This window comes from Diadema setosum, chromosome 11 (genome assembly GCF_964275005.1).
Source record: "Diadema setosum chromosome 11, eeDiaSeto1, whole genome shotgun sequence".
Taxonomy (NCBI): domain Eukaryota; kingdom Metazoa; phylum Echinodermata; class Echinoidea; order Diadematoida; family Diadematidae; genus Diadema; species Diadema setosum.
Window position 1 is genome coordinate 30,247,507 of NC_092695.1, and position 27,649 is coordinate 30,275,155.

At 40.0% G+C, this 27,649-nt stretch overlaps 1 protein-coding gene across 1 annotated transcript; it reads left to right on the forward strand.

Moving 5' to 3' along the window:
- The first annotated feature begins 300 nt into the window (after positions 1-300).
- Positions 301-27,315, forward strand: LOC140235415 (sodium- and chloride-dependent glycine transporter 1-like). The gene is made up of 13 exons (XM_072315440.1): positions 301-478; positions 8,695-8,826; positions 9,365-9,578; positions 9,818-9,950; positions 10,561-10,695; positions 11,514-11,617; positions 12,286-12,410; positions 13,872-13,984; positions 22,335-22,469; positions 23,491-23,590; positions 23,986-24,086; positions 25,840-26,010; positions 27,058-27,315. The coding sequence occupies exons 1-13, from the start codon at positions 301-303 to the stop codon at positions 27,313-27,315; spliced, it is 1,899 nt and encodes a 632-aa protein (XP_072171541.1).
- Positions 27,316-27,649: the final 334 nt, after the last annotated feature.

Below are 27,649 nucleotides of genomic sequence, written 5' to 3' on the forward strand. Positions count from 1 at the left end.
ATCGTATGCTGAGGATATAAAATTGAATGAAGTAATTACCTTTTTCAATGTTGATCTCGATGATCATTCAAATTCACTTGAACTTGAATGACCGCATTGTTAAATCGAATGCAAGTCTGATTAAATTGGGCGGGAAAACCTATATTAAGATTAAAATGAAGTCCTTTACCGCATGTTTATTGCATGTTTCTGCGATCTTGGTAAATAAGAGAAATAAAACAAATCTTTTTTTTTTTTTTAATATTCTATGTTAACTTTCTCCTTGCGATCAGCATAGAGATACACTTCGAGGATTAAGCTATGGAAGAGAACAAGTCAAACCTTCAGAAGGACCAAGTCGAGACGAACGAGGGGAAGAGCGAGGAGAAGCGAGACCAATGGAGTCACAAGCTGGAATTCCTCCTCACCGCTGTGGGATATTGTGTGGGCTTGGGAAACGTGTGGCGATTCCCATATCTATGCTACAAGAACGGAGGAGGTCAGTATAATCACATATATGTACCAATTTCACTATGCGTCCAATAAGATGAAAGTGTGTCGGGTGTATAGGAATTATTTGCGCATGAATCAAATCCCATTAAGTGCAATTATCAGCACCATGTCCAAATTGTCTGTGACAAAATTAATAGAGCACAATAAGACTACCAGAGAAACAAGCCTTTTTCTTATAATCCCCTTCAAATGCAAAGATCTTCAAGTAAGAGAGTTATGGTAGTTTAGGGTTCATGGGATTATGAACTCATGGAATTGTGATTCATAATAATTTGATATATCATACTTTATATACATATTATACTCATTCATTTTTTATGAAATAAATTCTTCTGTGCGTGTTTGTGTGTTGCACTATAGCCGCATATATAACATAATGATAATAGATATGTTAGCAACTACACTTTCCCTTCCCATTTGGTCGATATTATCAACAACAACAACAAAAAAAAAAAAACATACAAACATTACTTTAGTTATATCTATATTGCATAGGGAGATCTGCAAGTCAATATGCATGTGTTCATTCAAACAGTATCACTGAAACATGTTATTTGAAACCATGTACGGAATATTACTATTCCAATTTACAATTGAACTGTTTGAATTTAAGTTTGAGTTTTTTAATGAAACTTCCACCACTAGTTTTATCTTACAATACTTTAACGTTTAATTTTTGTGTTAATCAGAATCTTCTTTAACATGTTGTGTAATTTCGAATTTTGTATGCTTTCCTTCTGGTTAATTTCAGCCATGTAAAGATACAGACCTGTATAAGCATTATGGATAGAGCTGATGATAATAATAATTTTTTTCAGTTTTCCTCAATAATTCCTTTACAAAATTTTCGCTTGCTCTTCCTCTCCTCTGCCAATCTTCTTTACTGTCAATATTGTCCATATGTTTACGTGGTTTCAATTCGAATGATAATTGCAAGAGAATAATAAGAATGAATATATGCCCTATATTTTAATATGAAATGTGGCAGTACAAAGCAGTAGGATCACTACAAAAATTATTTACACACAAACAAAAGTTAGGCGTATAATGATGATGATAATGGTGATGAAACAGCATTTATATAGCGCCATTTATCTGTAGAAACATTCAAAGGCGCCCGGCTCCTACAATGTGTCACATTATCATTCACAAAGTTGCTGGAAAAGATAAGTCTTCAGTTCAGACTTGAAGGTATTGAGGCTGTTGCAATTCCGAAGCGGGAGTGGTAGAGAGTTCCACAGACGTGACGCAACAGAAGAGAAAGCTCTATCCCCATACATTTTTCATTTTAGGTGGGTATTTGGAGTACGTACAGATACTGGCTTCCATATAGTATATACTTGTCGTGTATCTCAGTAAGGATTGTTCAAAAATAAGAGTCTATTGAGATTATCTGCATGTAGGCCTAATGAATAAACCAATATCCATGGCAAGGTGAACTTCACTGTCACATCACATGTACGTAATAACCCCGGTATCTACATCTACAGGACTGCACAATTTTATTCAGAGATCAATAGGTATATGGTATTATCGTGTTATCCAAATATACCCTTCCCCGTTCATAAATCTAAACCATAAACCAATGTTTGCCATTTTCATTGGATTGTCTTTGATTTTCGAGAAGAACGCCGCTAATCCTTGTCAGTGAGTCAAAATAATGCGCACATATTCCACACATAAACCCACAGACAAGAAGTCGATATGACATGCAAAGGGTCAAAGTTAGGACGCTGTCATAACCTTGATATCTTAAACAAGTGCCTGATATAATACAATATCTACGTGTATTTATTGCAAAGTAAGAGGTGTCCCGGTGATTATTTCTTTGTGGAGTGGTGAAATTCAAACCGAGTTGAACTCTTTATAGCAATATCGTTTTCCAATATAAATTTTATGGTACTACAGCCTAAGATTTGGCAGATGTTCAAAACAAATACGTTATTTGTAGAACAAACAAAACGTGTCACGGGAATAAACTGTTGAAATAACAAAAAGCGATCAAAGGGGAAGGCATTTCATATGGTGTAGATAATCATCAGTTTTATATACACAGTATGCGAATCATTTCGGCATTGTTTTCACATAGGTCTTCGGGACGGATCCAGGAATTCCGTAAAGAAGGGGGAGGGGAGCCTTTACCAAATTAAAGGAGCTGCACACGCTCCCCTTCCACTTTTCTTTTTCCTTTGTTTTAACAAAAAGCAAAAAAAAAAAAAAAATCAAGGGGCGCGCTGGGTACGACACCTCCTGTATTTGCTACTGGTCTCAATAGGTCTGTGGATAAATAAATTTTTGTGCATTACATAAGTGCAGTTTATTGCCTATACGTTACAATAAATAATCATTTAAAACACTCATGAATAAACATAATTATTATCTGTCAACAAAAATAAATATTTATCTTGCTATTCAATTGTTGCTAATCTTTTCCTGATGAGTTTCAAATCATTGATATGAAAGAGTTTCAATTTTTCACCCTTGTATTTCTGTGAACATCTTTAACAATTGATTTATCATTATAGTCTTATCTTCCAAGGGTAGTCTCTTCAGGTCCATTACTACCCTTACATTGGTATGTACATTTACACCAGGAGCCAAGCGGGACAATGGGATGGGGGTGGGGCGGGTCGATATCCTGTCCGAGAATGGAAGAACCGAGCAAGATTATAACCCCAGATATTCCCTTTCCAAAGTCGGTTCCCTATCCACCATGGGCGTAAATCCCGGGGGGGATGGGGGGGATATATCCCCCCCTGAAATGGAGGAGGGGGGGATGGCCTGTACAATCATCCCCCCCTGAATTTTGGAAAAAAAATGGAGGAAGCAGAAATGTGATTGTATCAATTTTGGCATATTGCATGACGTTTGTACGCCGGCCTTCAAACAGGTAACAGAGCTGAACAGTATTCTATCTTGTAAGAAAATGTATACATAATTTTCTCAAGCGCTCGCTCGCTTCGCTCGCTCGCGAAGAAAGTAACATCGACATACACTGTAAGGTATGGCTCAGACGTTGACAACGTCAAATAGTATAGGCCTATAATGTAAACATGCTATGACGCGAGTAACTGGAGACCATCTGCAAGATATGTAGGAAAACAAACAAACAAACAAACAATAACAAAAACTATATCGCCATAATTGAACCCCCTCCATTTCCTGAATCATTCCTGAGAAACGACAGTGACTGGTGACTCAGTCAGGATACATCCATGAGCATACCCAGGGAAGATCAGGGGCGTCGAATCGAATCTATCTCGGGGGGGGGGGGAGGGGCATTTGCCCCCCCCCCCCCCCCTACGGAAGTGTTTAGGCAGACAAATCATTTATCCCCCAAGCAATTCCCGAGATGAGGACAAATCTCGAACTTTCTTAATGGAAAATTGTCCAAATATCGCCAGAACTATGCACCAGATTGTTGTATTGCAATCATAAACATGCAAAAGCTCCGCTATACAGGATCCCTTTCGATAGACTTTGTACACTTTTGAGATTGACGTATATTTCCCTAGTATATCAAAGAGCGTGCAGCAGATCTTTCACTTAACAAAAGCACCCTCATATGCAGAGGCGTCGATGGGGGGGGGGGGGGGATGGTTCCCCCGTAAAAGTGGGACAAACAAAAGCGAAAAATATAGCTTTACAAACGGCAGTGTTTGGAGTGTAAAATGTCAAAATTTTAAAGCTCGCTCGCTCCGCTCGCTTGCATTTAATCGCTATACCATTCTCCTGATGCTGCTGCCTGTGAATGGCAGCAGTTGCGCCCGGTGCGCCCGGCCCCTTAATTTCCAAAGCGAAAAATATAGCTACAAACTACAAACGGCAGTTTTTGGACCGTAAAATGTCAAAATTTTGAAGCTCACTCGCTTCACTCGCTCGCTTTTAATCATTATGCCATTCTCCTGATGTTGCAGCTAGTAATTGCCAGCAGTTTTTGCCCGATGCGCCCCCCTTAATTTCCAAAGCGAAAAATATAGCTACAAACGGCAGTTTGGGAACTGTAAAAATGTTAATGTCAAAATTTTCAAGCTCGCTCCCTTCGCTCGCTCGCATTTAATCATTATGCCATTCTCCTGATGTTGCTGCTAGTAATTGCCAGTAGTTTTCGCCCGGTGCGCCTCCTTAATTTCCAAAGCGAAAAAATACCAGCCACAAACGACAGCTTGGGGGACTATAAAATGTCAAAATTTTCAAGCTCGCTCACTTCGCTCGCTCGCATTTAATCATTATGCCATTCTCCTGATGTTGCTGCTAGTAATTGCCAGTAGTTTTCGCCCGGTGCGCCCCCCTTAATTTCCAAAGCGAAAAAATACAGCCACAAAGGACAGTTTTTGGGACTGTAAAATATCAAAAAAGTGGGACAAACAAAAGTGAAAAATAAAGCTACAAACGGCAGTGTTTGGAGTTTAATGTCAAAATTTTAAAGCTCGCTCGCTCCGCTCGCTCGCATTTAATCGCTATGCCATTCTCCTGATGCTGCTGCCTGTGAATGGCAGCAGTTGCGCCCGGTGCGCCCCGGCCCCTTAATTTCCAAAGCGAAAAATATAGCTACAAACTACAAACGGCAGTTTTTGGACCGTAAAATGTCAAAATTTTGAAGCTCGCTCGCTTCGCTCGCTCGCTTTTAATCATTATGCCATTCTCCTGATGTTGCAGCTAGTAATTGCCAGCAGTTTTTGCCCGATGCGCCCCCCTTAATTTCCAAAGCGAAAAATATAGCTACAAACGGCAGTTTGGGAACTGTAAAATGTCAAAATTTTCAAGCTCGCTCCCTTCGCTCGCTCGCATTTAATCATTATGCCATTCTCCTGATGTTGCTGCTAGTAATTGCCAGTAGTTTTCGCCCGGTGCGCCTCCTTAATTTCCAAAGCGAAAAAATACCAGCCACAAACGACAGTTTGGGGGACTGTAAAATGTCAAAATTTTCAAGCTCGCTCGCTTCGCTCGCTCGCATTTAATCATTATGCCATTCTCCTGATGTTGCTGCTAGTAATTGCCAGTAGTTTTCGCCCGGTGCGCCCCCCTTAATTTCCAAAGCGAAAAAATACAGCCACAAAGGACAGTTTTTGGGACTGTAAAATCAAAAAAGTGGGACAAACAAAAGCGAAAAATAAAGCTACAAACGGCAGTGTTTGGAGTATAAAATGTCAACATTTTAAAGCTCGCTCGCTCCGCTCGCTCGCATTTAATCGCTATGCCATTCTCCTGATGCTGCTGCCTGTGAATGGCAGCAGTTGCGCCCGGTGCGCCCCGGCCCCTTAATTTCCAAAGCGAAAAATATAGCTACAAACTACAAACGGCAGTTTTTGGACCGTAAAATGTCAAAATTTTGAAGCTCGCTCGCTTCGCTCGCTCGCTTTTAATCATTATGCCATTCTCCTGATGTTGCAGCTAGTAATTGCCAGCAGTTTTTGCCCGATGCGCCCCCCTTAATTTCCAAAGCGAAAAATATAGCTACAAACGGCAGTTTGGGAACTGTAAAATGTCAAAATTTTCAAGCTCGCTCCCTTCGCTCGCTCGCATTTAATCATTATGCCATTCTCCTGATGTTGCTGCTTGTAATTGCCAGTAGTTTTCGCCCGGTGCGCCTCCTTAATTTCCAAAGCGAAAAAATACCAGCCACAAACGACAGTTTGGGGGACTGCAAAATGTCAAAATTTTCAAGCTCGCTTGCTTAGCTCGCTCGCATTTAATCATTATGCATTCTCCTGATGTTGCTGCTAACGGTAATTGCCAGTAGTTTTCGCCCGGTGCGCCCCCTTAATTTCCAAAGCGAAAAAAATACAGCCACAAAGGACAGTTTTTGGGACTGTAAAATATCAAAATTTTCAAGCTCACACGCTTCGCTCGCTCGCATTTAATCGTTATGCCATTCTCCTGATGTTACTGCCAGTAATTGCCAGCAGTTGCGCCGGTGTGTCCCCCCCCCCCCCCCTTGATTTCCAAAGCGAAAAAATACAGCCACAAAAGACAGTTTGGGGACTGTAAAATGTCAAAATTTTCAAACTCGCTCGTTTTCATTTAATCGTTATGCCATTCTCCTGATGTTGCATGCTGCCAGTAATTGCCAGCAGTTGTGCCCGGTGCGCCCCCCCCCCCTGTAATTTCCAAAGCGAAAAATATAGCTACAAACGACAGTATTGGGACTGTAAAAAGTCAACATTTTCAAGCTCATTCCCCTGATGTTGCTGCCAGTAACTGCCAGTAGTTGCACCCGGTGCACCCCCTTAATTTCCAAAGCGAAAAAATACAGCCAAAAGCGGCAGTTTTGGGACTGTAAAATGTCAAAATTTTCAAGCTCGCTCGCTTCACTCGCTCGCATTTAATTGTTATGCCATTCTCCTGATGTTGCTGCCAGTAATTGCCAGCAGTTGCACCCGGTGCGCCCCCCTTAATTTCCAAAGCAAAAAAAAATACAGCCTCAAACGGCAGTTTTTGGACTGTAAAATGCCAAAATTTTCAAGCTCGCTCGCTTCGCTCGCTCGCATTTAATCGCTATACCATTCTCCTGATGTTGCTGCCAGTGATTGACAACAGTTGCGCCCGGTGCGGCCCCCCTTGATTTCCAAAGCGAAGAAGTATAGCTACAAACGGCAGTTTTTAGCATGTAAAAGCATTATGTCAAAATTTTCAAGCTCGCTCGCTCCACTCGCTCGCATTTAATCGCTATGCCATTCTCCTGATGCTGCTGCCAGTGATTGACAGCAGTTGCGCACGGTGTGCCCCCCCCCCCTTAATTTCCAAAGCGAAGAATATAGCTACAAACGTACAAACGGCAGTTTTTGGACTGTAAAATGTCAAAATTTTCAATGTAAAAAGATTTCACCGTGGGAGGGAGAAACCCCCCTACCATACCCTCCTCCCCCCTCGCTTGCTTCGCTCCCTCACGATCTCATAACCGCTCCCCCAAGATCAAATCCTGCCTACGCCGGCGATAGGCCCCACTATTTAGTAGGCCTTCGCAGTGATGTCGCACAGGCGGAGCAAGAGCTGAAATACCACGATTTAGTCATTCAATAATATATTGTGAATATTTCATTTTCTATTGGTTTTTTAAAGAAAAAACAAACAAAAATTTCACCAAAAGTGTGCACCAGATCGCTGAATTGCAGGTCTGAAGATGCAAAATCTTCCTCGTGTGGGAGAGGGACACCCCCCCATACACACCCTCCCCCCGTTAACCCGGTCGCTCCGCTCTCTCTCACAGATATTTCAAAACAAAAAATGTCTTCATACTTTTAAGGTCTGATTTTCCGCCGCAAGTCATCTGACAAGCAAAAACAAGCAACAACAAGAACAAAAAGTCTTCATATTTTTGCTGCCACTTTCCTCCCACTTTATATTTCATGCAAAAGAGTGGGACATCCGATCCCTGTAAAGTGTGCGTGTGGGGGGGGGGGGGGGAGAGAAGCTTCTCCCCCCCCCCCCCCCCCCAAAGGCTGCGCCGGTCCGGTTATGGGCTTGTAAGCGTGGTGATGGTGACCATCCCCCCCACTTCTCAGTACGGATTTACGCCGTTGCTATCCACTATAACAATAGCGCTCCTTCTAATAAGCCAGTTCGCAGTTCCACTATCCGCATGAGCAGAAGAAAAGGTCATTCGTACCAACAGGCATGATGGTTTTTAAATTCACTGGGATAAGCATCTGTGATGTAATGATTACTCATACGTTGTAATCCTTATAAATGCTGCTTGCCAGCATATCCACCTGACAGCAAAAGTGGTATTTGGCAATAACAATAGAAAGAGATTGTTAATACTTTCATTGCAATAATGAATGGCTGCTTTCCCAAGTGTTAATTGACTGATCATTCTGGTCATCTGGTCTACGCAAGTTCTTTCTTTGTTTGAACAGGATTGATGAATCCCATAAGTTGTTACGTACAGCTTATACATTATCTTGTTTGAACAGGATTGATGAATTCCATAAGTTTTTACGTACAGCTTGTGCATTATGTCGCTTTGAAAACAGGTGAAGTGCCCCATACCAACTAAGAAAAAAGAACGGTCATTCGTACCAATGTGCCCATGAGCTCCGAACTGGCTTATTGTTAACTTGTGGTCCCGTCATAGACATCATCACAGCTTATACTGAAATAATGTTTATCAGAGAGGTCTATACTAGAGTTGAAAACTGAAGTGAATGAAATAAAAGAGACCAGGGACTGACTGACCTTTGAACTTCAATTCAAATGCAGGAGCATTCCTGATTCCCTATTTGATCTTCCTCTTCATCGCGGGGATTCCTCTTCTAATCATGGAGTACTCCCTCGGTCAGTTTCCCAGCCTTGGTTGCGTCCGATGCTACAACATTTCCCCGATTTTTCGAGGTAAAGAATACGATAAAGTCATCGATGTGATAACCACCTGCTTATCAAACATGCACTCTCAATTATCATCTCAGTATGTTTTGTAGATATATAATGTTGAAATAATGAGCGCGTGCAATGCCTTTGTGTGTTGAAAGTAATAAAGAAAAAGTCGAAACCAGGAGACGATGTCTCATAAGACAAAAAAAAATTGTATTGCGGGCTTACTTGTTTATTTATCTAAAAAAAAAAAACTGATGTTATTATAACTGTATCCACGGTTTGTTGAAACTTATATGATTCAAAGTTCCTGAAAATATTATGTACTCATGTAAACGTTATGCATATTGCTTCACATTACTTTATATGGAAATAAAATCACTTGAATTCAAGATGCAGATATATACAATATTTTCATAGTGGCCTTGCTTTCGATGTGTATGCTTCACCAAATTCGGAATCTCATTTGTGTGTGTTTTTTCTTCCTTCATTTGATATTATTCTTTTTAAAGATAGTTGATATATATCATTATCTAAATTCCGGGGTTTTGGGGTGTAGGTCTCGGAATGAGCATGATACTGGTAAACTTCACGACATCAATTTATTACGCCGTCATTGTGGCGTGGGCGCTCTACTACATGGGGGCGTCTTGTCTGGAGACGCTCCCGTGGTCGACGTGCGACAACCCTTGGAACTCGGCCGACTGCTTTGATTCCAGCCTCGTGAACAGGACCTTCAACACGTCCACCCGCCCGAGTGAAGAATACTGGAAGTGAGAATTCCAACGATTTCTTTCAATATCCAATTCCGTCCTTCCTATAGGCTAATAATCATTCCATAGATCCGGAACTTCATGCCGAAGGAGGGATGAGAAATGATGCTCTCTTATCATTCCATGTTTGCCGAAATAATGCTGAACTTCATTGTTGACTTGTTTTATCTCAATGTCTACCAGGGTTGAGGAAAAGGTACAATTTTTACATTGATAACATGTCGGTTTTAACATTTCAGAAATCGCGTTCATAATCTTTCGGACGCCATTGGTGAGATGGGGTCAATGAACTGGGAAATGTTTGGTGCCTTCTTGGCAATATCTGTGGTCATCTATCTCTGCGTCATCAAGGGTGTCAAGTCCACAGGAAAGGTAAATGACACTATTTCAAACAAAACCGTCGTAAATTACATTAGTGTTCGCTTCGGACACTGCCTGCCATAATAGACATTAATTTGGTTAAGGTTATAGATGCCCATTCGCATTCTCACAACCCACTAGCATTTAAAGGCATTATTTACCATTTGCAGGTGAAACAAAAACCCAGCTTTACTGTTTCAAAATAGTTTTAAGATGTGAGTTTGAGACAGAAACAACCGATATTAAATTGTTAATCAGTATAGTCAATGTTAAGTATGATTAGATTTACAAAATGTGAACAACAGCTGCAATAAAATCATTTATCAAGAAAATAGTGATATCCCTTTATATTTTAGGCTTTATTGCGATTTTTTTATATGGCAGGATGTTCCGCAATACAACATACCTATACCCTTATGCATTAAATGTGATAACTCGAACATCTCTTTTAAGCACTGCTCCCAATAGTAAGCAGTATCAAAAACGGCAGCAGATTCAAACGTGCAATGGGAAAGTTGCTTGAAAGAAAGTTTCAAATTCTCCATATTTTCAAGAAACAATGACTTTGGTAACAATCCATTCCATATGTAAATGCTATCATAAATTGGTGTTTCAATGACAGGTGGTCTACTTTACGGCGGTTTTCCCGTATGTGGTGTTATTCATCCTTTTCTTTCGAGGCGTTACTCTGCCAGGTGCAGGAACCGGCGTGTCCTACTATATAACTCCACGCTTCGAGAAACTCCTTGATGTCGATGTGAGTGTCTGACTTTGACCATTCATCTTTTCAGGATGTGCATCTGTCAGTTGTTTAACAATGATATTACATAAAGAAGCTAATCTCAAGAACCATGCAGCAACATCAATGTTATGCGTTATTTGAAACGCCAAACGTTCAACCTGCACTGTTCATATTAGTTCCTTCAGTGCACGTGTTGAACCTCCAGACTGCAGGACATGTGATTAGGGTGTACCGCAGGCCTTGAAAACTTAATATCTTAGACTAATTAAAAGTATTAATGTGATACATTCAGAGTATATCCATGGCAGAAGGTACGTGTAGTTGTGAAATAAATGGTTAAAATACAAATTATATCAAATCTATCAAATCTAAATTTAGTAGGCTCTATATTATATCTTGCTATCTCAGCAAAACTGAAAAATTGTCAACCTTATACCCATAAAAATTCAGAGTGCACTTCAGGCAGGTCTATTTCATTGAAAAAAAAAAGCAAACCAGGCCCTTTGAGACCACAACTTTCTGTGAATGTATATATATATATGTATATATATATATATATATATATATATATATATATATATATATATATGTATATATGTATATATATATATATACATATATATATATAATATATATATATATATATATATAGTATATATATATATGTGTGTGTGTGTGTGTGTGTGTGTGTGTGTGTGTGTGTGTGACAGTGTTAGAGAGTTCCACACATCTGTATCACCCCCAATCGTTTACCGATGAAAAACGCTTTGTTGGTCTGTAGTCTAATACTGTTTGGTGTTCTTTGATATTGTTCTTTCGCGCTCGCTCTATAGACATGGAAGGATGCGGCTGTCCAGGTCTTTTATTCCACTGGCATAGGATTTGGGACTAGCATCACTTTGACCAGCTACAATAAGTTTAAGAACAATTGTTACAGGTATGTCTGTTGTATGCACAATTTTCCCCCTGCATTAACTCTTGCTCTTATTTGCCATTAGATTTGCTTTCATTTCATTTTTTAAAACCAATTCACAAAACTGGACTGGATTAAAAAGCAAGTCCAGATTGCTAAAGACCCGTAACTTTCAACCACAGTGTTCTATTGGAAACGATTGTAAGCAATGTTAGTTCCAATGTTTGTATAGCTCAATGTCTAAACTGACACAGAGAAAGCATATATTAGTGTACGTAATAATATCACCCTGATGTATGTATATATGTATATATATATATATATATATATATATATATATATATATATATATATATATATATACATATATATATATATATATATATATATATATATATATATATATATATATATATATATATATATATATATATGTATATTTATTTATTTATTCATTTATTTATCTACGTGCTTATGTATACATAGAATACTGATTCGAAAGAAACTGACCGGTTCATATGCAGCAAAGAAATATCTGTGTTACTATTTGCTTCGGTTATCAGACACTAAATTGCTATTTTCCATGATGCATTGAAACAGCTGAAGTCAATTGTATACATGCAATGTTTATATCAATATCGGAATGGCCCTTCATCAAATATCTATTGACACTTTTTCCTTCCTTGCCGCAGGGACGCCATTACTGTCTGTCTCATCAATAGCGCCACCAGCCTGTTCGCTGGCTTCGTCGTTTTCTCCGTGCTTGGTTTCATGGCTCACGACAGCGGACAAAAAGTCCCGGATGTTGTTGATGACGGTGGGAGAACAAAACTGAATCAATTGTTCAATATTTTCGATTTTGTGGGGGCACTGTGGCATAGTGGATAAGACTCCCGACTCCCAATCGGAGGTCCCGAGTTCGAATCCAGCCCAGTGCTGACGTCCTAGTACAAGATGTTTTTACCCACCTGTATGCCCTTTTCGACCCATGTGTATAAATTGGTATCTGGCAACAGTATGGTAAAAATAATGACAGGGCTCTCTGGTAGAACAGTTTCAAAACTGAAGAGGCTACCCTGGGTAAAGAGATTATCACTATCATTTCATGTTTTCTTGATGTGTTCTGTCGAAAAAAAAATGATACAAAAACTTAAACCTGAATAATGACCCATAAAATGTAACTCAGCAAAGGGAAGCACAGAAGTAGGAGGAGGAAAGAAGAAGAAGAAGAAAAAAAAAAAAAGATAACCAGACAGCACAGATCAGAAATCATTGCAATTGTTCACTGCCAGTCAAATGTACATCTTGTATTTGGAAATTTGTTGCTGTTTTCCTGATTTTAGATTCCATTTCAATAGCTGTTTTTTGTCAATGCAAAGAAAACCCTTTTCCATGATAATTAGAGAACCAAATAAGAGATCGCAAAAAAAAAAATCAATTCTACTCCGTTTCTGTTCATAGATTTATAGACTCGTTTCTACTATTCTTAATTGTCTGTCACAAAACTATGCACAAGACTGAATTTTGAAAAGGATGGGAGAGAAAACACTGAGGTAAGTGATCAGTCGTGTCTAGTTGTTTAGATGTAGGAGGAGGAGAAATAAACAAAGAACATGAAAACAATCACCTTGTGTTAACTTTGTATAAGGACGTTAACGGAGTACTTTAAAACATGATATTCGCGGCATGAATGTTTCGCGAATTGGAGCCGACGGTCTTTTTTTGCGGCATGAAATTTTCGCAAACTGCCACTGGCATTCAATGCATATAGTGTAGACAAGAACTTTCGCGTGCATTTTAATTTCGCGAAACTCGGCGATCAGTGTATCGTCACTCGGGTAACTGTTGACAGTATTTGACACTACAATTTGCAGGTGCCAAGTAATGATGATTATTATCATTTCACTCAAAGTTGACTACAAGTTTACCTCTAAATCATTATCTTTTTTTTTTTGGGGGGGGGGATGAATTCCTTGTATCATAGTGAATCACAACCACGATGGCAAATTCTCAAACTTGTAACTTTCGAGCAGATTGGCCAAGTTTCTTCGGCACTTACTAAGTGTTTTATATAAATATAACATTTTAGCTTCACCGGTTCCACATTTTGCTGTTTTGGGCTTTTGGGGAACATCCCCTGAAAGTTTCAAGCGGGGTTGATATAGTCTTATATAGTAACCACTTTTCATGCGTTGTTCGCAACATGTTTTTTTTTTTTTTTTTTTTTTTTTTTTCCTGTACTGACTCGGGCTACTGCGATGGCGGAACAAAACAACAGGACCAGGACTCATCTTCGTGGTATACCCGGAAGCCCTGTCTCGACTACCCCTTCCCCAGTTCTGGTCGTTCCTGTTCTTCTTTATGATAGTCACTCTTGGACTTGATAGTCAGGTGGGTCCAAATTAAAAATAGACGATCATTTTCACTTCAGGTTAGTTTAAACTTTATAGCAATGAAAGCTAATGACCTGAGAGTTTTAACCACAATTCCTATTCACGGGTTACAGAATCATGTAATTTTTTCTTCAATTGTTATTTCCATCAAGTCCTTAATGAAACAAAATGTATTTCTACTGATTATGTGACATTATATGTTACAAGAATATATCATCATTTTGACATTTGCATTACCCATGTAGCTATTGTTTGGAAATGAAAATAAAACATGAATGAATGAATGAATGAATGAATGAATGAATGAATGAATGAATGAATGAATGAATGAATGAATGCATGAATGAATGAATGAATGAATGAATGAATGTAATAACAACAGATAAACATGTTCACCTAGAGGTGGAACACCAAACGTATAATATTGTCACAGGTGGTATAAAAACATTGCAGAGAGGAACGCCAAATGTCAAAATTTCAGTTGGTCAATCCAAATATTCTAAGTAGATGACACCGTACTACCATGGAGCTACCAAAAAGATAGTAGCTCCATGGTACTACACTGTCGTCCCCCTCTAGTCTTAATTACGTCATCACGGTAGAGCAGTTTCATCTGGTAGGCCCACCCTCTATATCACCTTGTAGGCCGACCTCTACTTCTTAATACGTCTGTTATTTTCACCTAAGTTTACATCTCTTTCCACCTCCCTGATCTGACCGTTCTACCAATTGCATTTCTATACCTATGTAAATCTGACCTCTGGTATCTGACGTCTGGAAATTCTATAACAACGAACAATCCAAGCACAACGTTTCGCATTTTGAAACCAGGAATGAACTGGGTAAAAGTGTCAGAGACCCATTGACAAGACTTGCCGCGGTTCAGCATCAAAGTCGGCTTATTTACGACTCGTGTGTTTGCTCCTTATCAATTTAAGATGCACCATCAAACCCAATTGGCAGGTGTATAACAGCTCCGACTTATCATTTTGACGGTGTGAAAATTGAATACTTTCGTGATGCTTTGGACTAATGACAAGAATATATTAAAATACAAGTCATTGACTGCACCGGCAAACCAGAATAGCAAGTTTTTAATCTGCATGAAGCTATAGACAATAATTTTCCCCATTGCCCATAATTATGGTTTCCTGCATCGCATGATCAAAGGACGTGCTGCGTTTACTCACGTGTGCTTTTATAATGTACTGATTGAAGTTACAGTGTACAACTTAACAGCGTGCGATTCGTATCAGGTTCGATAACATCGTCATGTACTACATAACATGCACTCATAACGTGTGTACACGCACACACCATAACACATCCAACCTGATAAAGCGGCATTGTGACCTGGCTTCTTTAAGAATAGTAGATAGTCACCCTATATAATGCAATCAACTAAACATCGAATGATGATGGACAACAAAAATTAATTACGTGAATAGGCATAATACCATAACAGACTCACGTAACAAGCACAAACATAGTACCTTAGCAAGATGAAACATCACAGGAGTTTAATGAGAAGTCCAGTCCTGTCTACACAATTTGGGTGACTTATCACATCGCGAATATATTACCAACGCAAAAACAGATAGATCCATATTTATCAATTTGAAATATTTGAGATATAATACGTTAAAACAACCAGAGTAATGACATTAAAATGAAATAAATGTTGATAATAGTCAACATAATAACTTTGACTGATATCTTTAAAAGTGTCTTCATAGATAATGAGTGTCATTGAAAATATTTTATGTTTACCTCGACCAAGGAGGTTATGTCTTTGCCGGCATCGATCTGTCTTCTGTTTGTTTGTCTGTTTGCAAAATAATGAAATTTACAAGAAAAATTGACGGCACAAGGAACAGATGATTAAATGTTGGTAGTAAGCCGGATCACCGTCTTCTGGATCAAGGGTTTTTTTTTAAACATTCATTCATTTATTATCATTATTGTTTTGTTGTTATCATTATCATTATTATTATTATAATCATCATCATTTTATTATTAATATTATCATCATCATTATGATTATTATTATTATTGATATTATCATTATTGTTTTTTTTTTGTTTTTTTTTTTAAGAAGGATTCTTTGTCATTGTCCATTTATGGAAGCTAGATGGCGCGCTTGCTTTTATGACCCTCGGAGCAACGGCGTAAATCCGTACTGAGAAGTGGGGGGGATGGTCACCATCACCACGCTTACAAGCCCATAACCGGACCGGCGCAGCCTTTGGGGGGGGGGGGGAGAAGCTTCTCTCCCCCCCCCCCCCACACGCACACTTTACAGGGATCGGATGTCCCACTCTTTTGCATGAAATATAAAGTGGGAGGAAAGTGGCAGCAAAAATATGAAGACTTTTTGTTCTTGTTGTTGCTTGTTTTTGCTTGTCAGATGACTTGCGGCGGAAAATCAGACCTTAAAAGTATGAAGACATTTTTTGTTTTGAAATATCTGTGAGAGAGAGCGGAGCGACCGGGTTAACGGGGGGAGGGTGTGTATGGGGGGGTGTCCCTCTCCCACACGAGGAAGATTTTGCATCTTCAGACCTGCAATTCAGCGATCTGGTGCACACTTTTGGTGAAATTTTTGTTTGTTTTTTCTTTAAAAAACCAATAGAAAATGAAATATTCACAATATATTATTGAATGACTAAATCGTGGTATTTCAGCTCTTGCTCCGCCTGTGCGACATCACTGCGAAGGCCTACTAAATAGTGGGGCCTATCGCCGGCGTAGGCAGGATTTGATCTTGGGGGAGCGGTTATGAGATCGTGAGGGAGCGAAGCAAGCGAGGGGGGAGGAGGGTATGGTAGGGGGGTTTCTCCCTCCCACGGTGAAATCTTTTTACATTGAAAATTTTGACATTTTACAGTCCAAAAACTGCCGTTTGTACGTTTGTAGCTATATTCTTCGCTTTGGAAATTAGGGGGGGGGCACACCGTGCGCAACTGCTGTCAATCACTGGCAGCAGCATCAGGAGAATGGCATAGCGATTAAATGCGAGCGAGTGGAGCGAGCGAGCTTGAAAATTTTGACATAATGCTTTTACATGCTAAAAACTGCCGTTTGTAGCTATACTTCTTCGCTTTGGAAATCAAGGGGGGCCGCACCGGGCGCAACTGTTGTCAATCACTGGCAGCAACATCAGGAGAATGGTATAGCGATTAAATGCGAGCGAGCGAAGCGAGCGAGCTTGAAAATTTTGGCATTTTACAGTCCAAAAACTGCCGTTTGAGGCTGTATTTTTTTTTGCTTTGGAAATTAAGGGGGGCGCACCGGGTGCAACTGCTGGCAATTACTGGCAGCAACATCAGGAGAATGGCATAACAATTAAATGCGAGCGAGTGAAGCGAGCGAGTGAAGCGAGCGAGTGAAGCGAGCGAGCTTGAAAATTTTGACATTTTACAGTCCCAAAACTGCCGCTTTTGGCTGTATTTTTTCGCTTTGGAAATTAAGGGGGTGCACCGGGTGCAACTACTGGCAGTTACTGGCAGCAACATCAGGGGAATGAGCTTGAAAATGTTGACTTTTTACAGTCCCAATACTGTCGTTTGTAGCTATATTTTTCGCTTTGGAAATTACAGGGGGGGGGGGGGGGCGCACCGGGCACAACTGCTGGCAATTACTGGCAGCATGCAACATCAGGAGAATGGCATAACGATTAAATGAAAACGAGCGAGTTTGAAAATTTTGACATTTTACAGTCCCCAAACTGTCTTTTGTGGCTGTATTTTTTCGCTTTGGAAATCAAGGGGGGGGGGGACACACCGGCGCAACTGCTGGCAATTACTGGCAGTAACATCAGGAGAATGGCATAACGATTAAATGCGAGCGAGCGAAGCGTGTGAGCTTGAAAATTTTGATATTTTACAGTCCCAAAAACTGTCCTTTGTGGCTGTATTTTTTTCGCTTTGGAAATTAAGGGGGCGCACCGGGCGAAAACTACTGGCAATTACCGTTAGCAGCAACATCAGGAGAATGCATAATGATTAAATGCGAGCGAGCTAAGCAAGCGAGCTTGAAAATTTTGACATTTTGCAGTCCCCCAAACTGTCGTTTGTGGGTGGTATTTTTTCGCTTTGGAAATTAAGGAGGCGCACCGGGCGAAAACTACTGGCAATTACAAGCAGCAACATCAGGAGAATGGCATAATGATTAAATGCGAGCGAGCGAAGGGAGCGAGCTTGAAAATTTTGACATTTTACAGTTCCCAAACTGCCGTTTGTAGCTATATTTTTCGCTTTGGAAATTAAGGGGGGCGCATCGGGCAAAAACTGCTGGCAATTACTAGCTGCAACATCAGGAGAATGGCATAATGATTAAAAGCGAGCGAGCGAAGCGAGCGAGCTTCAAAATTTTGACATTTTACGGTCCAAAAACTGCCGTTTGTAGTTTGTAGCTATATTTTTCGCTTTGGAAATTAAGGGGCCGGGGCGCACCGGGCGCAACTGCTGCCATTCACAGGCAGCAGCATCAGGAGAATGGCATAGCGATTAAATGCGAGCGAGCGGAGCGAGCGAGCTTTAAAATGTTGACATTTTATACTCCAAACACTGCCGTTTGTAGCTTTATTTTTCGCTTTTGTTTGTCCCACTTTTTTGATTTTACAGTCCCAAAAACTGTCCTTTGTGGCTGTATTTTTTCGCTTTGGAAATTAAGGGGGGCGCACCGGGCGAAAACTACTGGCAATTACTAGCAGCAACATCAGGAGAATGGCATAATGATTAAATGCGAGCGAGCGAAGCGAGCGAGCTTGAAAATTTTGACATTTTACAGTCCCCCAAACTGTCGTTTGTGGCTGGTATTTTTTCGCTTTGGAAATTAAGGAGGCGCACCGGGCGAAAACTACTGGCAATTACTAGCAGCAACATCAGGAGAATGGCATAATGATTAAATGCGAGCGAGCGAAGGGAGCGAGCTTGAAAATTTTGACATTTTACAGTTCCCAAACTGCCGTTTGTAGCTATATTTTTCGCTTTGGAAATTAAGGGGGGCGCATCGGGCAAAAACTGCTGGCAATTACTAGCTGCAACATCAGGAGAATGGCATAATGATTAAAAGCGAGCGAGCGAAGCGAGCGAGCTTCAAAATTTTGACATTTTACGGTCCAAAAACTGCCGTTTGTAGTTTGTAGCTATATTTTTCGCTTTGGAAATTAAGGGGCCGGGGCGCACCGGGCGCAACTGCTGCCATTCACAGGCAGCAGCATCAGGAGAATGGCATAGCGATTAAATGCGAGCGAGCGGAGCGAGCGAGCTTTAAAATTTTGACATTAAACTCCAAACACTGCCGTTTGTAGCTTTATTTTTCACTTTTGTTTGTCCCACTTTTTTGATATTTTACAGTCCCAAAAACTGTCCTTTGTGGCTGTATTTTTTCGCTTTGGAAATTAAGGGGGGCGCACCGGGCGAAAACTACTGGCAATTACTAGCAGCAACATCAGGAGAATGGCATAATGATTAAATGCGAGCGAGCGAAGTGAGCGAGCTTGAAAATTTTGACATTTTATAGTCCCCCAAGCTGTCGTTTGTGGCTGGTATTTTTTCGCTTTGGAAATTAAGGAGGCGCACCGGGCGAAAACTACTGGCAATTACTAGCAGCAACATCAGGAGAATGGCATAATGATTAAATGCGAGCGAGCGAAGGGAGCGAGCTTGAAAATTTTGACATTAACATTTTTACAGTTCCCAAACTGCCGTTTGTAGCTATATTTTTCGCTTTGGAAATTAAGGGGGGCGCATCGGGCAAAAACTGCTGGCAATTACTAGCTGCAACATCAGGAGAATGGCATAATGATTAAAAGCGAGCGAGTGAAGCGAGTGAGCTTCAAAATTTTGACATTTTACGGTCCAAAAACTGCCGTTTGTAGTTTGTAGCTATATTTTTCGCTTTGGAAATTAAGGGGCCGGGGCGCACCGGGCGCAACTGCTGCCATTCACAGGCAGCAGCATCAGGAGAATGGTATAGCGATTAAATGCAAGCGAGCGGAGCGAGCGAGCTTTAAAATTTTGACATTTTACACTCCAAACACTGCCGTTTGTAAAGCTATATTTTTCGCTTTTGTTTGTCCCACTTTTACGGGGGAACCATCCCCCCCCCCCCCATCGACGCCTCTGCATATGAGGGTGCTTTTGTTAAGTGAAAGATCTGCTGCACGCTCTTTGATATACTAGGGAAATATACGTCAATCTCAAAAGTGTACAAAGTCTATCGAAAGGGATCCTGTATAGCGGAGCTTTTGCATGTTTATGATTGCAATACAACAATCTGGTGCATAGTTCTGGCGATATTTGGACAATTTTCCATTAAGAAAGTTCGAGATTTGTCCTCATCTCGGGAATTGCTTGGGGGATAAATGATTTGTCTGCCTAAACACTTCCGTAGGGGGGGGGGGCAAATGCCCCTCCCCCCCCCCCCCCCGAGATAGATTCGATTCGACGCCCCTGATCTTCCCTGGGTATGCTCATGGATGTATCCTGACTGAGTCACCAGTCACTGTCGTTTCTCAGGAATGATTCAGGAAATGGAGGGGGTTCAATTATGGCGATATAGTTTTTGTTATTGTTTGTTTGTTTGTTTGTTTTCCTACATATCTTGCAGATGGTCTCCAGTTACTCGCGTCATAGCATGTTTACATTATAGGCCTATACTATTTGACGTTGTCAACGTCTGAGCCATACCTTACAGTGTATGTCGATGTTACTTTCTTCGCGAGCGAGCGAAGCGAGCGAGCGCTTGAGAAAATTATGTATACATTTTCTTACAAGATAGAATACTGTTCAGCTCTGTTACCTGTTTGAAGGCCGGCGTACAAACGTCATGCAATATGCCAAAATTGATACAATCACATTTCTGCTTCCTCCATTTTTTTTCCAAAATTCAGGGGGGATGATTGTACAGGCCATCCCCCCCTCCTCCATTTCAGGGGGGGATATATCCCCCCCATCCCCCCCGGGATTTACGCCCATGCCTCGGAGTCATCGAGCTGTTGGCCAGAAAGTACAACAGAGGCTGATCGGCAGGAGGGGTATTTTTCGATGGTCAAGATTTCTCATATCGCAGATCCAGTGGATGAATGTATGACATGAACGGGGGGGGGGGGGGGGGGGCTCGGGCCTCATCCCCCCCCCCCACTTTTTTTGCACCATACAAAGTAATACATAAGGTGTCACTATTTTGGGCCCCCCCCCCCACTTTTTTTTTTTTTACCGGGAAGTGCGTAAGCGGCACTAGAATGGAAACCTTGAAGGGCTCACACCTGTAAATAAAATGGACTGTCCCAGACCCCTTCACAAATTCGTACCAAAGATACCAAAATAAATGAAGAAAAAAAATTAATTAAAAATCAATGATGTAGTTTGGCAAAAAACTGAATAGCTGTAGATATTGAGTATGAATTCCTCTACAAACTGCATTTTGGTTGGAAGATGAAAGCTTTTCTGATGGAATTTGAGGGGACTATATTTCATTGGGTACGTGTACGGAAAATAGGTGATTTTTTTGAGTGACAAGAACTCGTAGTCTGGCTTTGCGGACCCCTGGACAGAATTAGAGCAGAACAACCCACCCTGGAAATCTGATGGATGAAAGGTAATATCTCACTTATTCAGGTTAGTGAAGATGAAACACCTCATTTCTCCCAGCTATTTTACAGAATTTTTTGAAATTTGAATTTTAACACACGTCTCTATGGGGAATTATTTACCCGTGTGAGCCCTGAAGTGTGAGCGCGGTAAGGCTTTGTTTTTGCGGTGAAGACCTTTTTTTTTTTTCTTTTTTTTTTTTTTTCTTGCTTGTCAGGTGAAGAAACCCAGAAGTAGAATGAGAAAGATGAGCTGAAGACCCCCCACCCCCCATTTTTTTTTTAATTATTATTATTATTATTATTTTTTTGCTTGTCAGCTGAAGAAACCAGGAAGTGGCACCAGAAGTTAGTTGCGCTGAAGACCTTTTTTTTTTCTTTAGCTCATGAAACCCGGAAATGCCCCCCCCCCCCATTTTGAAAACGTGGCGCCGGTGGTGTATGACTATGAGATACTAATAGGGTGGAAATGAGCTGCTTGGCGGAGATCTGTGCTTTCCGAGTGGTTTTCCAGTTCTCTATTTGATAATGAAAGTACTTTTTTTTTTAAAGTGAAACTGATTTTTTTTCATTCTTCTACTTCATCTTCTTAGTATTATTATCATTATCATCATTATTGTTATTGTCATTGTTATCATTGTTATTATTATCATTATTGTCGTTGTTGTTTTTTGCGAGCAAACTCTCTGATTATTCATAATGTCTACTGCTAATATCCACGATGGTATTTTGCATTTTCTTTGCACCCCAGTTCTGTGGTATTGAAGCTGTTGGAACCGTTATAGCAGATGAATTGTCGCCGGCCGCAAGAAAGAAGTACAAGAAATTCATTACCATGGGAGTTTGTGTCGCCCTCTTTGTTTGTGGTATTCCAATATGCATGCAGGTACGTCAACCAGGCAATGAAACTTGTTTACAATGGAGAGGGGAAATACCATATATATCCAGTGAATTTATTCGGACCCCGAACAAATCCTAACCGTTATTCTCGATATAAAAGGGGAAGCGTATTCTCAAGTGACATATGGTTAGTTTTCATTTCTTAAAAATGATTACAAAATGAAAATCTTTGAGGTGTATTATACCGTAAGATTTCATAAACTATATTAGTTATGTCAATACATACATTATCCTTCAACCAGGGAAAATGTCGTGACGTTTGCAAAAGGGAGATACGACCCTATAGCATGGGCGTCACGGGGGGGGGGGGGGGGTGGTGCGTTGGTGCGAAAGCACCCCCTTTCAGATCCTTTTAAACAAAATTTTACTTATCATGTATGCACGCACAATTTAAATCTCCATGGTCTCGGACGTGGAACACCCCCCATCCAGACCCTCCCCCGCTCGCTCATACGGGCTCGCCGTCATTTCACTCCTTCGCATGCGCGCGGGTAAGGGGCCCTCTTTTTTTTTTCTTCTTTTTTTTTTTCAGCTTATGAAACCCGGAAGTGAAAACAGAAAATTGCGCTGAAGGCCTTTTTGCTTTTGCTTTTGCTTTTGTTTTTGTTTTTTGCTTGTTAGCTGATGAAACCCGGAAGTGGAACCATAAATATAAACGCAACCCCATTGAAAAAAGCTGGTGACGCCCCTGCTTAGTGCAGGATATCCGCACGCATCTATGACTGTTAGCGCTGTCCAATAACATGTAATTAAATAATTAATCATTTTTATTACAGTGACCGATTCATAGTTTAGTATTAGTCTACGTACTCAGTGGGATGATCAAGATGTCATAATTTTCTAAAATGTGAAATAAGGTGATTCATTTTTACAAACTTTGGCAGTGTTTCAGAAAACGCAGAAATTCGCAAAAAATCCTTCAAAAGTGTCTCGTATAAATTGATGTTGAATCGTGCAGGTTAATAACCCCTTTTCTGCATTATGTTATATCGTTTTCTATTTGAAAGGGAGGACTGTATGTATTGACATTAATGGACTGGTTCGCGGCCTCCTATGCCAATTTCATCATTGCTTCATGCACAGCGCTTATGATCAGCTACGTCTACGGTAAAAGTTGCTTATTTCTTATCATTTTGTGGTAGATAAAAGCTTTTATGGGTTTTTTTCAGTTTCAGAAGCAAGTAATGTTACACCTTCACAAGGTCTGCTATTTGAATATGCTATCACATAGAATCATTGCGAAATCGTAAAACATCAAACCACCACCTGCGGTACTCTTATTAGTTCGCAAGTCACGTTCTGTAATCATCCATTATGTCTAATATATCAATATACTAGTTTTGGCATTCATAATATGCTCATCAATTGATATATTTATTCATCATTTTGCTTCATATATATATATATATATATATGTCAAGGCAAATCATACCCTTTGGAATCATCGCTCAAGACAGACACGGGTTTTGTTGTTTCCTCCAACATCTTAATAATATACACAGGTCGGAAACGGTTCGTAAGGGATATTGCGGCCATGACGGGGAGCACAGTGTGGGTTTACTTCCAGTTCTTCTGGGCCGTCTTGTCTCCACTCGCCATGCTCGTAAGCTACAGTGTATCAGCCGTGAAGATTTAGACGTACTCTAATTCCCTTCTTCAAGTTGAATTCTTAAACTCTAAACGTCAAGGTTAAGAAGAGAATATTGTAATTTCATTAGAAAACACGATTATTATGACATTTTGAGAGTTGCTCATGTTTTCTCACAATTTTGCACTCTGTCACAATCACACATAAGTGATAGCCGAGCTGAATTGTTTTGGCGTCGTAGTATGAATTCAATCAACCTTGCTTATTAACCCGTTGAGGGCGGTTTGATTTTGCTACAACACGCATTTCCCATTACTGCCCGAGTATACTCGGGACTCGTCCTCGCGTAAGTCGAATAGTCACCTAAGTCAAAGGGTCTTTTCAAGTCCTCTTCTCTTTACCTGGTATATTCTACGGATTTTTATTACTCGTAAGTAGAATTTTCTCTAAGGCGAAGCTATTTCTCCAGTCCACATGGATTCGCCTTAGGCAAGGCTGACAGTATATGCTATATGCTCAATCTTAATGTGAATTGAACAGCCCCCACCCCCTTTGTTAACTTCGGCTCAACTATACTCGTAAATAGAAGAGACTGTACCCTTAAAGAATCAAGCTGCTATTCCTTCTTTAACGATATTTCAAAGCTGATCATTTCTCACAATTGTTTTTTTTCTCTAACGTTTTAGGTAATCGGTGTTCAATGTACATTGTCCACTTAAAGCTTTATACTCTAATCACTAATACATACATAAATTTTATACTTATATACATATATATACCATGAATATAAGAGAGAGTGGAAAAGAGAGAGAGAATGGGAGCAAGACAGACGGACAGACATACACTGCAAAAAGTCCGGTGTTAGATATGAAACACCGAGCTGGTGTTAAATTTCCGGTGCTCATTCATGGTGTTAGATTAACACCTCCGGGTGTCATTTCAAAATTTAAAATTGTTTTTTGAATAGTTTCTTAGTTACTGCACTTCTTGTTAATTTTGAACTTCAACAAGACGATAAAGAATTTTCCGATAAAGTGTATGGATTTTTGAAAAAAAAAAACTGTAAATACATTTACACCACAGTACACCAGTTGGTGTGGTCCCCTATTGAAGCTGGGCGGGTGTTATACCATTGAAATTAACACCACCAATATCAAATCAACACCATGCGGTGTCATTATTGAATTAACTCTAGCGCAGTGTCAAAAATATCGCCAGCCACAGTGTCAAATTAACACCACGAAGTGCCAGGCGAACACTTTTTAACACCGTCTCAATGTGATTTTCTACACCTGTGGGTGTGGTCCTCTATTGAAGTTTGATCGGTGTTAGATTTAACACCCATGGTGTTAAATCTAACACCGATTTTTTACAGTGTACAATATATATATATATATATATATATGTGTGTGTGTATATATATATATATATATATATATATATACATATACATACATATATCTCATTATTGTTCAATATTTTCGATTTTGTTAGGGCACTGTGGCATAGTGGATAAGATTCCCGACTCCCAGAGGTCGGAGGTCCAGAGTTCGAATTCTGACGTCCGAATTGTGCAAGATGACCCGATGACCCGATGAATCCAGCTTATGATTATGTTTATATCAAAACACAGTTACTCTGTATAGTGCCCATAACAGATCCATAGCCATAGCCATCAAACAAGTAATTTGTCAGGCCATTAGAACTCACATTCATCATTGTATTCTGTATGGCCATTTTTTCATTATTTTTTAATTATTTTTTACAGATGATATTGATCCTCAGCGTTGTATTCTACACCCCGGCAAGCCTGGACGAGTACATGTTCCCCGAATGGGCCCAAGCCGTCGGCCTCCTCTTGGCTCTAGTCCCTGTGGCAGTCATTCCGACCTACATTGTCTACGCTTTGACTTTCAACGCAGAGGGCAGTCTCATTCAGGTAGAAACAGACACCCGTCCCTCTCTCTCTTTAAAACAACAATAACAACAACAACAACAACACCAATAACTACAACAAAACACACGCACTTCTTTAATTGTATTTATTCAATTTCCGTTCATATAATTTGAGAACAGTGCTCTAATCTGTTCTTTCTGTACAAAATAGCAAGGTATACCTATGATTTTGAAGCAAGTAAACAAAAATATTTTGTTAGTAATGTATGTAACATTATGCAGTAGAAATAAAATCAAAATTTCATGATAAAAACGCTGAGCATCCCAGTTCCTTATATAACAGTTGAAATGAAAATCTATTTGTCCAGCAAAACACAATGGAAACATATTTCATTCAGAATACACAAGCCCAATCCTTACCCCCCCCCCCCACCAATCCCAGCTCTATGCAGATCTGCCTCAGGTCTCCTGGCCCTGGTACCTCTACGCACACACACACACACACACATCAGGGGGATGGGGAGGGGCTCAGGCGTTGGAGGGGATATCATGGGTGGGGTGTTTAGTTTTGTTTTTGTTTTAGGGCTTATTCTGTTGATCAACTTTTATTTTCAATAGACTTGTCAATTAATATTCCATCTAAAGTCTAAAGTCTCATCCAGCTTCCTCTTTCACTGTGCGGTCTCAGAGAGCTTTTAGAATTAATGACTAAACTGTTCAATTCAATTCAATTCAATTCAATTCAATTCAATTCAATTGTGATAAATATCTTTTCTTTTTCTGATCACGTAAGCTTAAAGAAATATATAGATCCATTTCTATCAAATTGAAATTTTTGAGATTGAAGCTGCTGAAAATAAAGAAAATGATTTTGATAATCGTAATAATATTTTCAAAAAGAAAATCTTGTTACATATTGAGTGCAATATATTAGATTTTGAAAATGTTTATTTTTTGTCGATTGGATAAAAATCTTAGTTAAAAAAGAAATGAAAATGGCGTTTCTCTGCCTCTGCATTCAAACTCTCCGTATATTCCTGCCCACCTATTTTGCTCGAAGCTGTCGTAATTGTTGCCCTCGTACTTGCAGAGATTCAAGGTCTTGCTTAGACCTCACTGGACATGGGGTCCCGCTCTGAATGTCGATCGAGTAGATTGCGGCTATCTACCTCTCCCGCCGGGACGTGGCGGTCCTGTACCAGTCGGCTACGAGGGGCCCTACGCCTCTGAGGGTGTGGTGAGCTACGCCCCCACTAAAGGCGTCTCTATCGACGGCGTGTTCAAATACCGGTTGGATGACGACATCGAAGTCGGCAAGGCGGAAAAGCCCAAAGTGTCGCCGTATTAAAAACAACACTGTATATCCAGAAACTATTTACAGTTTTGTCTGCGGATATGTACATTTATTATGTTTATACCACTGTATATAATGATTATATGCAGGAAAATGATGGTGACAGAAAATATTATTTCCAAAATAAAAATATTATAGGTTTGCCCGCCCAATTTCATCAGATTTGCATTCGATATAATGATGCGAGCATTCATTTTCGAGTGAATTTTGAATGATCACCGAGATGAACATTCAAAAAGCTAAATAGTTTATTCAATTCAATTTCATCAGCATTCGAATTCCTGATTTTGTCACATAAACGTGTAAACAGCGCGTTCAAATATTAAAA

What these genes read in the sequence shown, in the direction of transcription:
- LOC140235415 (XM_072315440.1), top strand. Translation starts at nt 301, where the DNA reads ATGGAAGAGAACAAGTCAAACCTTCAGAAGGACCAAGTCGAGACGAAC. An exon ending in AGAAACTCCTTGATGTCGAT is followed by an intron (nt 10,696 to 11,513) that starts GTGAGTGTCTGA and finishes CTCGCTCTATAG; the next exon opens with ACATGGAAGGATGCGGCTGT. An exon ending in GTATTCCAATATGCATGCAG is followed by an intron (nt 22,470 to 23,490) that starts GTACGTCAACCA and finishes TCTATTTGAAAG; the next exon opens with GGAGGACTGTATGTATTGAC.